This window comes from Rhinolophus sinicus, chromosome 8 (genome assembly GCF_057876585.1).
Source record: "Rhinolophus sinicus isolate RSI-liver-muscle chromosome 8, RSI-T2T, whole genome shotgun sequence".
Taxonomy (NCBI): domain Eukaryota; kingdom Metazoa; phylum Chordata; class Mammalia; order Chiroptera; family Rhinolophidae; genus Rhinolophus; species Rhinolophus sinicus.
In genome coordinates this window covers 61086467-61101641 of record NC_142508.1, presented here as the reverse complement: position 1 = coordinate 61101641, position 15175 = coordinate 61086467, and the positions used below count along the sequence as shown (strand labels likewise).

At 49.5% G+C, this 15175-nt stretch overlaps 1 protein-coding gene, 2 non-coding genes and 1 pseudogene across 3 annotated transcripts in view; 2 read left to right on the top strand and 2 right to left on the bottom strand.

Moving 5' to 3' along the window:
- The first annotated feature begins 1460 nt into the window (after nt 1-1460).
- The window catches only part of VAC14 (VAC14 component of PIKFYVE complex), a 94256-nt gene continuing 80541 nt past the window's right edge, over nt 1461-15175 (top strand). Inside the window, exons 1-3 of the mRNA XM_019757655.3 lie at nt 1461-1861; nt 14070-14220; nt 14492-14659. Of these exons, the coding sequence (XP_019613214.1) occupies nt 1758-1861; nt 14070-14220; nt 14492-14659 (423 nt within the window). The 5' untranslated portion in view covers nt 1461-1757. The remainder of the gene's footprint in view (nt 1862-14069; nt 14221-14491; nt 14660-15175) is intronic.
- LOC109461434 (large ribosomal subunit protein uL11-like) lies at nt 4587-12043 on the top strand (annotated as a pseudogene).
- Nucleotides 11375-11445, bottom strand: TRNAG-GCC (transfer RNA glycine (anticodon GCC)). Its single transcript has one exon. It is a non-coding gene; the product is annotated as a tRNA-Gly (tRNA).
- On the bottom strand, nt 12054-12124 carry TRNAG-GCC (transfer RNA glycine (anticodon GCC)). The gene has a single exon. It is a non-coding gene; the product is annotated as a tRNA-Gly (tRNA).

Genomic DNA, 15175 nt, shown 5'->3' with positions numbered 1-15175 from the left:
ACACACACACACACATGCACACACACACGCACACAATCCATTTCCTTGCAGCCATATGACTTAAGTCCCCATTTTCTTGGCAACTGACAACAGAGGACCACTCCTACGTAGCTACTAGAGACCACTCTAAGGTCCTTACCACATGGCCCCTCATAGACAGTTCACTGCTGTTACTGTTTACTCTTCAAGGCCAGCAGGACAATCTCCCACTTCAAATCTTTTCTAATTTCTTTTTAAGGCCTCACCTGATTAGGTCAGACACATCCAGAATGATCTCCCTTTTAACCAACTCAGAGTCAACTTAGGGACCTTAATCATATCTGCAAAATCCCTCTGCTACATAAAACAGTAAGTTAGAGCGACAGCCCCTCATATTTACAAGTGTTGGCCACACTCAAGGAGAGGGGATTATACAGGGCATGTACCCAAAACGGTGGGAATCTTGGGGGCCATCTTAGAATTCTGCCAACCATAGCCCCTCACTTGGTATCCTCTATGGACTGAGGATAATACTCCATTATCAAGATTGTTGTAAGCGTGATGGGTGTACTTTTCACTTATTAGAGGAAAGTATCACCGCTTGTTATGTTCATATTTAATAGGCTTCACTGTGGTCTAGCTGTTGTGCTAAGTCCCTGTCCACTGTGGAAGCACACGATAAGGAACTGTGATGTATCTCCCTATTACTACATCTTTAGCTTCACTGTGTCTATAAAGTGCTTTTTAAAAATTTACCACATAGCTTCAATTTTTGTTCCATCATCTAGCGTGATACTCAAAGCACTTGGAGGGGCTGCTTTATAGTAGATCCATCTGGAGACCCAGACCCAACAGATTTGGGGCTTCTCCTGTCTGTAACCTAGCCCTTCAGGTATGGTCAATTCATCCCAAGTCCAAAATGGTGGGGGTGACAGCCACTGTTGGTACGAGATTTTAGGTGGTAGACGGGTAGTACTATTTTTGAGAATTTATGTTAATATGTTTTAGAAAAATATACAACTCTTCAAACCCATGATTTTGGGGCATAAGCAAGGATAAAGTAGGAATTGAAGATTTTAAGTGAGTTGAGAAAAATATTTTTTAAATAATAGTTCAAGTGGCGAGAATATGGTGAAAACCCACTACACTTTGGGAGCTATTGGTATATGCGAAATTGACTGGTGACTAAATAGTGAATGAACCACTGGATTCAGTAACTGTTGAATAAATTATGCGAAGTGAGTCAGGCTCCAAGAGCCCCTCGCTTCTCCGGAAAGTCTGCAGAAGTCCACTACGCCCCGAGCCCACCTGGGGCAGGTATTTGAGCTCAAGTGATACACGCCCCGCTGAGCAAAGCAGACTCAGGCAAAGGGGGACACAAGGGAGGTGGAGCCTTGGAGGGCGTGGCCAACCACAGCGGCCAGCATTGGGGCGTGGCTGGCGAGGGGTGGGTCCTCGAGGCGGAAAGCGGAAGCTGCTGCGGAGTCATGTGATCCGAGTAACATGGCCGTTGCCCCTTGAGCGCTGCCGGCACCGGGCGGGAACGAGTCGCGTGAGCCGTAGGGTAGCTGGGCGCTAGTGGGCGGGGGCGGGGTCCAGGCCTTGGTTCTAAGGCGGCGCGCGGCGGCGGAGCGAGGCAGGTGGGTCCGGGGCTGCGTGGCCCATGAGCCGGTGCCGGAGGCAGCGCGGAGCCGCAGACTTCCCTGGCTCCCGGCGCGGCCCGGGCAGCCGCGGGCTGAGGAGCCGCGGAGCTCCAAGGAGCTCCCGGAGCTGTCACCATGAACCCCGAGAAGGACTTCGCGCCCCTCACGCCCAACATCGTGCGCGCCCTCAATGACAAGCTCTACGAAAAGCGGAAGGTGGCAGCGCTGGAGATCGAGAAGTAAGAGCCGCGGGCACCCGGGGTTGGGCGTGGGGAGCGGAGGCGGGACCCGGCCCTGGCTCCCTGAGGGAACAGCTCCCTTTCCAGCCAAGGTTGCTTCCGCAGGTTTAGCCCTTAGCGTGGTGCTTAAGAGCAGGATATTGGGAATCCCATCTTGGCTCTTGCCTGGCTGTGTGACTTGGGCCAAGTTATTTAACCTCCTGGTGCCCAAAGGCCTGCTGCGAGAATGAAGTGACCGTAATGTATGTGCAGTGGTTGAGGCTGCAGTGAGAAGGAAGCGACATGATGCATGCTTAGGGCTTAGACCGTGCCTGGCATATGGTGCGTCCTCAGTGTGGTCTCCGTCAACACCAGCAAATCAGAGAGTGGCCTCTGTGATGGGAGGCAGGTGGGAAGCATGAGAATTTGTTAATGAGTTGACCTGCCTCATTTCTTACTCAGCTTCTGAGAAGTGGAAGGGACTGTTAGGTGACCTAGTGGAGAAGTCAGTTTCAAAATCTCAAGGCTCAGAGGGCTGTTTGTTTTATCTCTGTCATATCACCTTTCTCCGCAAGTGAAAATAGAAGTAGTTTGACCTTTATTGCTTCTGCAGTCTTATTACATGTCGGTGTAACTATGATCTAACATTGTTTTATTTCCCAGTGTACAAAACAAGGGCTTTAACTGGGAATGTTTTGTTAAGATTTTTCTGCTATTCTTTTGCATTTGTAGTTTTTCCTAGTCAGATCTTTGTGATAAAGTAAGGTGAGTGGGTCGGTGATTTTCAGAAAGGTGGGAAGAAGCAGGGTGTAAAACTGGAAGAACTGAAGTCCAGGAATCAGGAAATAGGGTGTAGTTCTGCCCTGTCCAGTAGGGGAGCCACTGGCCATGTGTGGCTATGTATATTTAAAGTATTAAAGATAAAATAAAAAATTTTAATCCAGTTCCTCAGTCACCCTACCCATATTTCAAATGTTCAATAGCCACATGCGGCTGTTAGCTACTCCAATGGACAGTGCAGATTTGAAACCATTTGCATCGCAGTAGAATGCTGTCGACGTCTGGAGTCTAGTCCATGTGTGACACTCATTCTTTGGCCTTGGCAAATGTCTTCACTCAGGGTTTCCTAACTTCAGCACTATTGAGATTTTGGGACAGATCGTTCGTTGTGGTGCTGTCGCTGTGCTTTGCAGGAATTTTAGAGCAGCCCTGGTCTCTAGATACCAGTAGCATTCCGTCAGTTGTAACAACCCAAAATGTCTCCATGCATTGCCGAATGTCCCCCGAGGGTGCAAAATTGCCCCAGTTGAGGACCACTGTCTTAACTGCTTTGAGTTTTCGTTTCCTCCTCAACTAAAGAGTTTACACTTTGCTAAGAGGACCCTCTCTTTAGGTTCTAACATTCAGTGTGTCCAAAACCACCTAGCGCCTTTTCTCATCAAACACCACTTTCTTAACTGCTCTTTTCATACTGCTGCTTGTTTATACCCTGGCTCTTGCTAATGCTGTTAGCAAGTCTTAATGATGAGTATCGCTATACCGAGTAGACCAGAGCTGATGTATGGACGTGGCGCCATGTCCATTGGGTTTTATAGTCTTTGAAGCCACATTGACACCCAGCTTTATCTGTCAACCACTGCTTCTTAAGAATGTCTGGTTTTATCGTAGCTTGAATCATCTGTTGAGCCCTTGAATAGAGAGGTATTTAGCTCAGCATTATTGTTACCTCCAGCACAACTTATGTAAGTGCTCTCACTCTGCAAGCTGTCCTATAAAGGTTTTGTTTTTAATTGGGTTTGATTTGTATTAGACATTGCCCTTGATTTGTGGAATTCAGAGAAGCCCCCTAGGCTAGGGCCTTAACTGGACTAGGAACTCCTTAAGACCAGAGACTCTGTTGTATGTATCCTCAGCACTTAGCACAGTGCCTGGTGGCATTTGATAGTCGGTGTCTAAATGAATGAATGACCACATATTTTCAGTGGGGAAATAACATTGCAGTCTCAGGACTTTGCTACTCAAAAGTGTAAGCCCACAGACCAGCATCAGGCTCACCTGGGAGCTCGTTCGAAAGAGATTCTCCAGCCTCACCACAGACCTGTGGGTCAGAAGCTGCATTTTCACAAGATCCCTGAGTGATTTGTGCGCGCGTTAAAGTTTGAGAAGCACTGTCCTAGAAGACCCCGAAGTCACTTTCTAGCCTTCTTCAGCCATATTTGGAAGGAGAAGTGTCCTGTTTGATATGTTCCTCAGAGTGTAGTGGCCCCCCCTTATCCATGGGGGATACGTTCTGACACCTTCAGTGGATGCCTGGAACCGCGGATAGTACTGAGCCCTATATATACTGTTTTTTTCTTACATCTACATACCTATAATAAAGTTTAATTTACAAATTAGGCACAGTAAGAGATTAACAATAATAATAAAATAGAACAGTTACAATAAAATACTGTACAAAGTTACTCAAATGTGGTCTCTCTCAAAATATTGTACTGCACACACTGCATGGATGCGTTGGACAGAAGGATGATTCCCATCCCAGGTGGGACAGCGCAGGGTTTCACACGCTACTCAAAACAGCACACAACTTAAAACTTACGAATTGTTTATTTCTGGAATTTTCCATTTAATAGTTTCAGACCATGGTTGAGCGTGGGTAACTGAAACTGCAGATGAGGAGACTGCTGTACTGTCAAAGGGGGGGTTTAGGACTTCAAAGTGGGGTTTATGAACTTGGGTTGGGGGACACAATTCAGTCCATAACAGTGATCATAAAAAAAAAGTCATCACGTATAAAGCACTGTTTGCCCGATTTGTGGGGAGGAGGATAGAGAAGCTTCCTTTTGTTTGGCCATTGTACACCCCTCATCTCGTTTATTTTGCATGACTGCCCTGTGAGCTTAGGTAGTGTCACCCCATTTCACAGAGGCTCCTTGAGGTTAAGTAATCTTCCTAAGGTTTCACATCTAGAACCTGGATAAAAAACCCAGTCACTCTCAGCTTTCAGCTTGGAGGAGGCCAGGGTGTACCTTTCTTCGGTCTTCCCGAATCCGGGTTCATCCAGCACCAGCCGCCTCTTCCATGCCGCCCAAGATCAACCCCAATGAGATCAAAGTCGTATACCTGAGGTGCACCCATGGGGAAGTCAGTGCCACATCTGCCCTGGCCCCCAAGACCTGTCAGACGGGGAGGGGGGTCTGCCTCCAAAAACAATTGGTGATGACATTGCTAAAGCAACCAGTGATTAGAAGGGTCTGAGGATGACAGTGAAACTGACTATTTAGAACAGACAGGCCCAGACTGAGGTGGTACCTTCTGCCTCCGCCCTGATCATCAAAGCCCTCAAAGAACCACCAAGAGACAGAAAGAAGCAAAAAAACATTAACACGTTGCGTACGGCGGGGTTTAAATCCCTCATACCCCTTTGTTCTGGCAGGTTTTTAAAAGAAAGTACTTTAAAATGCACTCTTCTCTTTAAAGCGTAAATGCTTCTATGTCATTTATTGTTTTTCTATGGAATTTTTTAGGATTTACTCACCTATGATGTTAGTAATCCCTCCTGGTGTGATACTGCAGAAAGCAGCTTCCTTTGTTATTAACGAAACACAAATAATTCAATAAAATGTGCAAAGTAAAAAGAGTCAACAGTAAAAACGAGAATTCTCGTTATCTGTCCTTAACGCATGGCTCAGAAAAAAACGAAGAGTCTCGTGATCTGTACGCAACGTGTTAAGCACAGTGGAAATAATCACTTTTGATGAGATTGTCAACATTGTCAACAGATGCAGCACCGATCTTTAGCTATAGAACTCTCTGGAACCATTAAAGAGATCTTGGGGACTCCCCAGTCTGTGGGCTGCAATGCTGATGGCCACCGCCCTTGTGACAACAGCGGCGCAGTGGAATGCCCAGCTAGTTAAGAACTACTACAGAGGAAAATATTTCAGTTGCAGATCATTTGACAACAAAACAAAAACTAAAAACCCCAGGTTCATCTGTCTCAAAAGGCTTGCCCACCACAATGAGTGGTTTTCCCTACCAAAAAAAGGGGACATATATTTAATTTTTAAAAATTCACCCTTGAACATCTATCTAGATGGTTGTTTTAAGCGCCATTTTCAGTTTTCTAGAGTCCATCTGTTCAGGTGACAGTCAGTACTGCATATGGTATTCCAATGAGGGATTAAAATTCCAACAAGAGGAGGGTGTTTTACCTTGATGACTGACCTCTCAGACACTAAAAATGCAGAAAGACTGAGCCTCAGCTGAAGGACTCCTGGACTCTGGAATCTCAAGACCAGGTGTTACATGACCAGGATCTGATGGCTAAATATGCGAGCCTGTTGTGCGCAGTCCCAGAATGCTTTTATCCCCCGCAGCCTCACTTTAACAAGCCCACACGATTCCTAAAGGATAAAGCACTTAGGTTAGATTTTAGAATTGCTCTTTCAGGTCTTGTGGGCTCTCAGTTTCAGGGAATATAGTGTAAACAGTCCTGACGAAAAGTTTGCTAAGAACCCAGGCTCTGCTGTCCAGGGGAGTCTCGTGTGGGAGAGAAATGCCAGCAGGCACTCTGGTAAGTGTGGCGGTGCTGGGAGTGCTGTGCCCCACACTGATGGCAGTGCCCCCTCACTGCAGGCTAGGACAGATGATGCCCTTCATGGGAACCAGCGATGGGCTTAGTGCCAAGTCCCTAGTGTTCCTGAGCTTTGAGTTCCAAAAGCCCACAAATGTGGGTACCAGGCCGTGCCCCTTGAGAACACTGAAGCCCAAGAGGGGGCTTGTGGGATTGGAGCTCCTGAATCATGCGTCCATTCGTCTGTACCTGCTGGGGAATGGGGTGTTGGGGAGCAGGGATCCCTGGAGCTCTGGTCAGATACAGGTTGAACTTTTGAGTTTGACCTGGCTTGTTGGAACCTACCACCTCTGCGGGGAGACACTATGTGTTACCAAGTGACTGAAGGCAGTTTTTGGAGTGTGGGTTAGAATTCCAGCCAGCTCAGCCCTTTATTAGCAGTGGGACGCTCAGCACATTGCTTAATCCAGGGGTACCAGACTGGCAGCCAGGGGCTGTGTCCTGCCACCAGAACTGTTTGGTTTGACCTGGATCACAGGCTATTTTAAATGGAGAAGTTCCTCAATGGTGGCTCTGTGGGACCCACATTCCCATATAGCAGACTAGGGGGAGTTAGGGGCCTCCCCTCTCCCCTTCCCAGCCAGGCTGCACACACCTCAGTTTGCTTCCTGTGTGGCAAGTTCACCACAGCCTGTCTTACGGCTCTTGGCCTTCTCACTTGTATCTCCTGCCTGACCCCTGCAAGCATTTGAGTTTTTGAACTCTGGTTTAACTTCCTGTGCCTCAGTTTCCTCCTCCAAGTGCACCTTGGAAACATTACACTAAGTGAAAGAAGTCAGTCACAAAAGGCAATGTATTGTATGATTCCATTTTATATGAAATGTTTAGAATAGACAAATCCACAGAGAGTAGATTAGGGGTTGCCTAGGGCTTAGGGGCGGGGTAGGGAAAATGGCGAGTGACAGCTAATGGGTGCAGGATTTCTTTTTAGGGTGATAAAAACATTCTAAAAGTGATTGTGGGGATAGTTGCACAACTTTGTGAACAAAGACTGAATTGTACAAGTTAAAAGAGTCAATGTATGGTGCCAACTATATCTCAATTTAAAAAAATAATAATACCTGTAGTGTTTTGTTACAGTGTGAGGGAAACACTCATTAAGTGGCCAGTTATTGTCACCTGAGGTCCAAACATGCCTTCTGCTGTCTCTGACTCATTTCTCCTTTATGGTTTTTCTACTGATTATTATGTCCAGTGGATGCTGGGTGTATTTTGTCAGTTAAATCTTAGGCCTTTTCAGAAGGTCTCTGACCCTTCCTCAGAGACACATGTTCTGCTTTACTTGTTCAGTTATTTGAGACTAGTGAGCAAATGGAAACCAAATTACTTAAACACTCAGCAGATGGAGGAGATGTTTACCTAGATCCTCTTTGAGAAATTGTTGCCTGGATATGCCATCTGAATATAGCATGTTACATAGAGAACTGGGGTGGATAATTGGACTTGCCAGCGGTGGGGGGGGAGGGGGGGGAAGCAGCAGCCCCGAATCCATGCTAAAAGTTTTATAACACAGGAATAAACACAGCTCTGGATTTATCTTTCTTTTTCTGTCCTTTTTGGAGCCAGGAGCACAGCAGGTCCTCAGTAACATTTAGAGGATGAACTGACCACGTGTGGTGTAGATAACACCACAGTTTGTCTCTGATTCTGACTTTGTTTGCACTGATACTGTTATATGGGCATGTGCAATGCAGAGCACATTGCATGCATTATCTTATTTCTCTCAAAAGAGTATAAGGTTTTTGGAATTATTAGCCCCACCTTATGGCCAAGGGTGTCTCCTGTGAAGGCATAGGAACATGAGTGCAGCGGCTAAAAGCTCTGCCACCTACCTACTAGCTGGGACATTTGGACCTCACCACATGAAATGGGATTGGGGTTAAATAAAAGAATAAACGTGAAGTGCCTGGCACCCAGTAGGCATCCGACAGTTGGTAGCTCTGCTATTTGAGTAGGCGGATAGTGTAACATAGTGGGTAAGATTTTAGACCTTGGAGACAGGAAAACCTATGTTTGATTTCTGCACCTGCCATCTATAAGTTGTGTGACCATGTGTGTTTCTAAACATAGCTGAGCCTCAGTCTCCCCATCTGTAAAATGGGTATTAGACTACTAACTCAGTGGTTTGAAGGTTTAACTTAGGTACTGCATGTAAAGCACCCAGCACATTACCTGGCATATATTAATAGCAAGTGCTCAGCAAATGGTTACCTATTTCCTGCCTTCATAGGAGAAGCCCAGCTCTACAGCTTCATTTCAAAACATCCCCTCAAGTACTCACCTCACCTGTACTCTGTGTGGTGGAGGAAGGCTTCAGGGCTATCTGAACACTGAATAGTGTGGGGAAATGTATAGGGAAGGCTGCGTTTCACTTGGGGCCTCGCTTCTACCCAAGGGAAGGGCCCTCTGTAATTGGGTGTGTTCACTGGGCCGTTGACGTGGTTTAAGAAGATGGGAGAGAGGAACTGACGTACAGCTGAAAGGGCACAGGCTTTGTAGCGTGTCAAGGTTTCAGATCCTCTGTGACCTTAGGAAAGGGACTTGGTTTCCCGGAGGCTGTGTTTAAAATCTAGAAGATGAGATGATAGTAGTTATAGTTATTCCAAGGACTAACTGAAATACTTAGTGTAGTGTGTGCTTAGCAAGTAGTGGACTCACCAGTCTTCATGTGGCCTGTAATTGTCCCTGCGCTGTGTCACCAGAGGCCAAGAGGTCCCGTGAGTTGTGGTTGTGTTGCTGAGATGGCGGCCCCAGGTTCCCCTTTGGCTGATGATGATTCCAAGTGCATCCTACCCTGTCTGGTTCCTTCCTTCAGGGAGGGGGTGCCCGGCGTGGCACTTCAAGATGTTGGCTTGGTGTCACGAGCTTGGGTTGGCCAGCATGGGGGGAATGGGTGTTTCTGCTATCCTGCGACATCTCTGACCAGTGGGAAGTGAAGGCTCTGAGCAACTGTGTGAACTGGGGTTTGTAACACTTTTTAGAGGAAGCCAGACAGAAGCAGATTCTCTCCTCTGGTGCATAGAACAGTGATGCCTGTGACCTTTATGTCGATGAAGGTCCCAGGGATTTGTGAGCGTGAGTTTCTGGGCCAAATATTAACTTCAAAACTAGTTCAGCTCCAGACCCCCCCACCTGCGGCTCACAACCTGGAGATGAACAAGGAGACAGTGTGGCCCGAGGGCTCATGGTCCTTCAGTGTTCAGAGGAGTGACCACTTCCTGGATGGTCAGGAGAAGCGGTCTTGGACTTGAGCTAGACCCCGAAGGCTAATAGGGTGCGGGGCCGAGGGCAAGTGTGTGAGGAGGACAGTGAGCCAGGCCCAGGGAGCAGGCGGGTCTCGTGGGAGTGGAAAGTTATGCTGGGCAGCTGGGCAGTGACACTGGGGAGGTCGCCCTGAGTGCCAGGTAAGGAGTGTAAGCTTGATGCGTGGGCCAGCTCTTGCTGCTGTGCCAGGGATTGCCACAGGGCGGTGCTCTGAGCTGGTGGTACAGGTGAGAACATGTTCCCATCGTCTCCCCTCCGCAGGGAGCCATTCTTTGTCATAGTGTCTTGTTTTCTGGACGTGAAGCTTCTGCCCCTAAGTCCAAGGGTGCAGGCAGTAGAGACGTGGGGTTCTGGGGCCTCAGGGCATGAACGGGCCATCCTTTTTCTAGTGGCCTGGGGCGCCCTGAGTTGAGGCCTGGTAAGACTCGGAGTGGGGGGGCCTTCCAGCTGGTGTAGAGCAAAGGAGAAAGGTGCCGCTGGGCCTGCACGGTCCCGAGAGCTGAACATAAGACCCCCTGCCCGTCTGTCCCTTCCAGACCCTGCTGCTCTTGTGCGCGGCCCCCGACATAGAGCCCCGGTCCTCCCGCCCTTGCTCTCCTGTCTCTGTGAGACCGCAGTCTTCAGAGCTCCCTAAACACCATCCAGGTCCATACCACCCCCCAGTGCGGCTTCCTCGTACCTTCCGTGCCTCCTTCCTGCGGCCAGAATTCAGTGCCAGGCCCTTTGCCCAGCACATGACTGGGAGCAGCTTCCCTAGCCCGTCCCACCTCTCCTGCACTGTATCCTTCACTGCCAAACCAAGTGCCTCCCTCTGTCCTCTGAGCCTTGGTTCATGCAGCCCCCTCTGGGCAGCTTCTTCCCAAACAGCTGCAGAGCGAACACCGGCTCATCCTTCACAACCACCCTCAAACGCTGACCCTCATGAAGCCACACCCCATTCCCTCCCCACCAGAGATACTAGTCGTGCTTTCCTGCCTCCTCCCTCCTCACCTTGCACCCTTCTCACCGGAGATTTTCTTTTTCTGCTTTGCATGAAAGTCCTCATGTTTCCTCTTGTTTTCTCTCCCCCTTTCACTCCCCCAATTCCCTCCGAGAGCCCCTCACGGGCAGGGAATACATCCCGTAGCCGGCTCTAGCATGGGGAAGAGTGCCCTTTCCAGTAGCTCAGGGACCGTTTGTAACCTGAAACAAGGAGACAGGCAAGGAGGTGGTTCCAGGATGGCCTTTACGGCGGGCAGGGCTGGGTCTTCTTTGGATCCCCCGCTGAAGCCTCCTGGATGTCCTTCCTCCCACTCGTGGTGCTGCTCTAACCTGTACTGAGCAGAAACGTGGTCTGGCTTCCCCGGGAGTGCTGTTGACAGCTAGTCGCAGGACAGGTTGTCTGGGCAGGAGTGAGAAGCACAGTTGCTTTCAGTGGCTTTGATAATACCCCCATCCTGGACTCCTCAGGAATACGGAGACACAGGTTCTAGATCCTTATGGAATTCAAGAAACTTGAGTATATTTCATCAGAGGTATTTTAAATGCAAGCTAGAAACAAGTCATCCTAAGTTCTCAGACTGTTCACAAATTCGTTAGGCAATGTGAAATCTTCATCCAATCAATCTTTCAGGATTAAAAAAGTTTCTAGCTGCTGCATTGGCCGGGAATCGAACCCGGGCCTCCCGCGTGGCAGGCGAGAATTCTACCACTGAACCACCAATGCTCCAGCTGTCAGCAGCTGTGTGAGCACCTGCCTTTAACCCCAGTCCTGAGCCTCCTTGTATATGCTGCTTTAAAATATAAGGCCAGGCTCTAAAGCTGCCACATCAGCATGATTGCAAGAACAGAAAGCTTCTGTTCCAGAGCTGGAGGGAGAAGGCAGGAGGCAGAAGAATGTGTGTGGACTTGATTGGCCTTCAGAGCTCAGGACAGAAACTAGAGCTCAAGTCCTTCTCAGTAGCAGAAAGCACTTTGAAGCTTGGGGTGCCTCTCTCCCCTCTGATGTGTGGGTCCTCCCTTTCCATGTTCATGTGTGTTGAGCTGTTTTACAGTTCTCAGATTTCACCCCAGCTTCTTGCTGGAGATTGGGCAAGGATGAGGGGCACAGCAGGAGTGCCCGCACTGGTGAAGGGCGTGAAGGCCTTGGTCCCAGCAGCCATTAATGCCTCTCTGGAGAACCCAGCTGCTGTTCCTGCGTTCACGGAGCAGGAAATCGTGGTTAGAAATTCACAGCACCCGTGGCTGCTGCAGGCCAGCAGCAGGATAGCTCCTCCAGCAGCATCTCTGTGTGAGGAGGAAGTCTGCCAGAAAAATAAAGCAAAAGACCAGCATTGCATTGGCCGGGAATCGAACCCGGGCCTCCCGCGTGGCAGGCGAGAATTCTACCACTGAACCACCAATGCGCCAGCTGTGTGCTGACACATCTGCAGGGCTTTTCTCAAGGGGCTGTATCTATCCATACTCAAAGAGGAGCCCTGGCAGATGACAGCCTCACCTAGCTGGTTTGTCCAGTTTGGGAAACTAGACTGGTTTATATAGAACCATCCTTACTTGGCCTTATTATGCTACCTTGGGAGTGGGGGCCTGTGGACCTTCCACCCAGAGGCACTTGGTTCATCCATAGCCCTCAGCCCCCTGGGGCAGGCTTGGTGGAATCTCATCCTATAAAGATCAAAGGTTAAGGCATCTCACAGGCATACAGCCCGTTCCTGAAATACCCATCTTTTCTCCTACATCTGCCAGCTCAGGAGCTGGGCCCATTTTGTTCACCTGTTTGCGCAGTGCTGGAACAGAATGGCTGCCCCATATGGCTTGCTGTATGAAATTTTATCCTGCCTCATAGGACAGCACATTTATGTTTGAACAGCTCTAATTACTAGCAGGTTCCTGACACTGAGCTGGAACCACACAGACTGATTGATTCCTTGTGGACTTGACTGTCCTTAAAATTCTTCAAGCCCACTTGAAACCCCTATTTATGCAATAGGTAAGCAGTGTACCTGCCATCGTGGATGCAAAGCAGTTAGACAGTGAGTCTAGACAGCTGCTTTGAAAAGCCCCTCATCTCTAGACTGCCCTCAACATCCTCCACAGGTACCAGTCCCTCACTCCTGGGTGATGGCTTGGTCTCCCCCTCCTCATCCATTTCAGAGCTTCTTAAAACGCTCTTTCTGAGAGGCCGAGTGTCTCGGCCTTTGTGTCCCATGGACTCTGAAAACAGAGACTGGTCCCTGACAGAACCGGGCCGCCCTCTGCTCTCCAATCCAGGCTGGGCATGCTGTGGCAGCATCCCAAGGATGGTCCCAGACGCGGCCTCCCTCAGATGGCCGTTCTCCCCAGGTACACACCTCAGAGGTGTACCTACACTTCCTGTCCTATCCCATTTTAATGGGTTTCCAATGCTTTTCTGTTTAACAGTCGCTCCCTGCTCTTTCCCATGACCTCAGCCATACTGCAGGCCCTTCTTCCCGACTGTGAGAGCTGTGGTGTTCTCCTCTGGGGGGTTTTCAGTCTCCTTCTGTCAAATCAGCCCCCCCACCCGCAGCCCAGCCTCTCCAGGCTGCCACCAGAAGCACCTAATTAAGAAGGTCTGAGCCTGTCACCCTATTGCTGGGAAACTTTCACCGCAGTTTTTCTTTGTCTCTAGCCACTTCTTCCACACCCAGACTCCTCTCCTTCCGTAAATACACCATGGTTTTTCAGAGGTCCTGCCTTTGGCCAGGCTCGTCTCTGTGCCTGAGAGGCCGTGCCCTGCCTTCCTTTTTCTTTATCTGAAAAATGCCTGTTCTTTTTAAGCTCTGACTGAAAGGGCACTTCCCAGTCAGCCCAAGGAGATTAGCCTGTGGCATTTTTCTGGCTTCTGTGGTGTCACTTGCATCTTGTTGCTACAATTACATACTTATTGGGTGTGGATCTTGCCCATTGAACTGGGGCCTGATTCAACACCGTCCCTGGAAGTAATGACACAGACCCAGAGAACCTCTTGGGTTCCTGAATGGAAGGTTGAGCAAGTGTTGAATAAAGAAGGTTGATCAACTCATAATGCATTGTAGTTTTTGTTCCTCAACAGGACATTCGTTTGCATTCTGTTAGATTCCCAGAAGTGAGTTCCTCATTCCATTGTACACAAAGGGAAATTGAGACCCAGAATAGGGAAAGAACCGTAACCCAGCCAGCGCCTCCCCATCGGCCGCAGAACTGGGAAAGGCCTACCGTGAGATGCCTGATCCCAACTCCTCTTTCTAAACAAGTCATCTCCCTCCCTGCTCCCAGCCCCAGGCCCTGGAGCCAGCAGCAGGGGTAGTCTGATTGCACTGGTCCTGCAGCCCCTCTCCCCTCTCTCTCCAGGTTGGTGCGGGAGTTCGTGGCCCAGAACAACACCATGCAAATCAAGCATGTGATCCAGACCCTGTCTCAGGAGTTTGCCCTGTCTCAGCACCCCCACAGCCGGAAAGGGGGCCTCATCGGCCTGGCCGCCTGCTCCATCGCACTGGGCAAGGTGGGCTTTTCTCCTGCAGAGACAGCCACGCCAGCGATGGCCTTGACTCGGACCTGACACACAGCAGAGTATTGCGTACCTGTGTTTTATTGCCGCTCTCTCCACACCTAAAGCAGCGAGGTCTTGCAGTCTTGTCCCCTGGCATGGCCCCTGTCCTGGGAGGCCAACCCCACACCAAAGCCTGCGCATCCCCAAGGGAGCTGGGATGTCAGCTGGCACGGGGCTGGGAGCTGGCCTCCTTTGAGCTGTTTTTCCTCCTGCCGCACCACAGGACTCGGGGCTCTACCTGAAGGAGTTGATCGAGCCGGTGCTGACCTGCTTCAATGACGCAGACAGCAGGCTGCGCTACTACGCCTGCGAGGCTCTCTACAACATCGTCAAGGTGGCCCGGGGCGCCGTGCTGCCCCACTTCAACGTGCTCTTTGGCGGGCTGAGCAAGGTGATGCACCTCACTCGCTGGGCGGAGCTCCCTCTACCCACCTAACTTGACTTTCCAGGACCTTGAGTGCTTGGGTCCCTCTTCCAGATGCAGGCGGAGCAGACAGATAAACAGATAGATGGCTGCCAAGGACACTTTGTTTAATCTAATAATATTTTTTTAACGGGCTTGTATTTACATTTTGGTTTTTTCCATTTCTCTATTAATTTTATTGCATTTTATGGAAGTATCAGCCCTCCACAAATTGGAGGGAAAAAACTGATAGTTTGAAACATACTAACCTCCCTTCTAGAAAGGGGAGATGATAAAGCCATATAGACTATTTCCCCCGCGAGGAGAGTACTAGTCTGTAAGTGCTAGAAAAAGCTCTACTTGGAAAGGCTTTCGAGTCCCTTCTGCCCCCCTCAGCTTCGTGGATCTCCCCTCCCGGGCGCCGAGCAGCCCGAAGCTCTGCTGCCCTGCTGATTGTCAGTGCTTTCAGCCTCGCAGCTGCCTTGGGCCCCTCCTCCAGGAGTG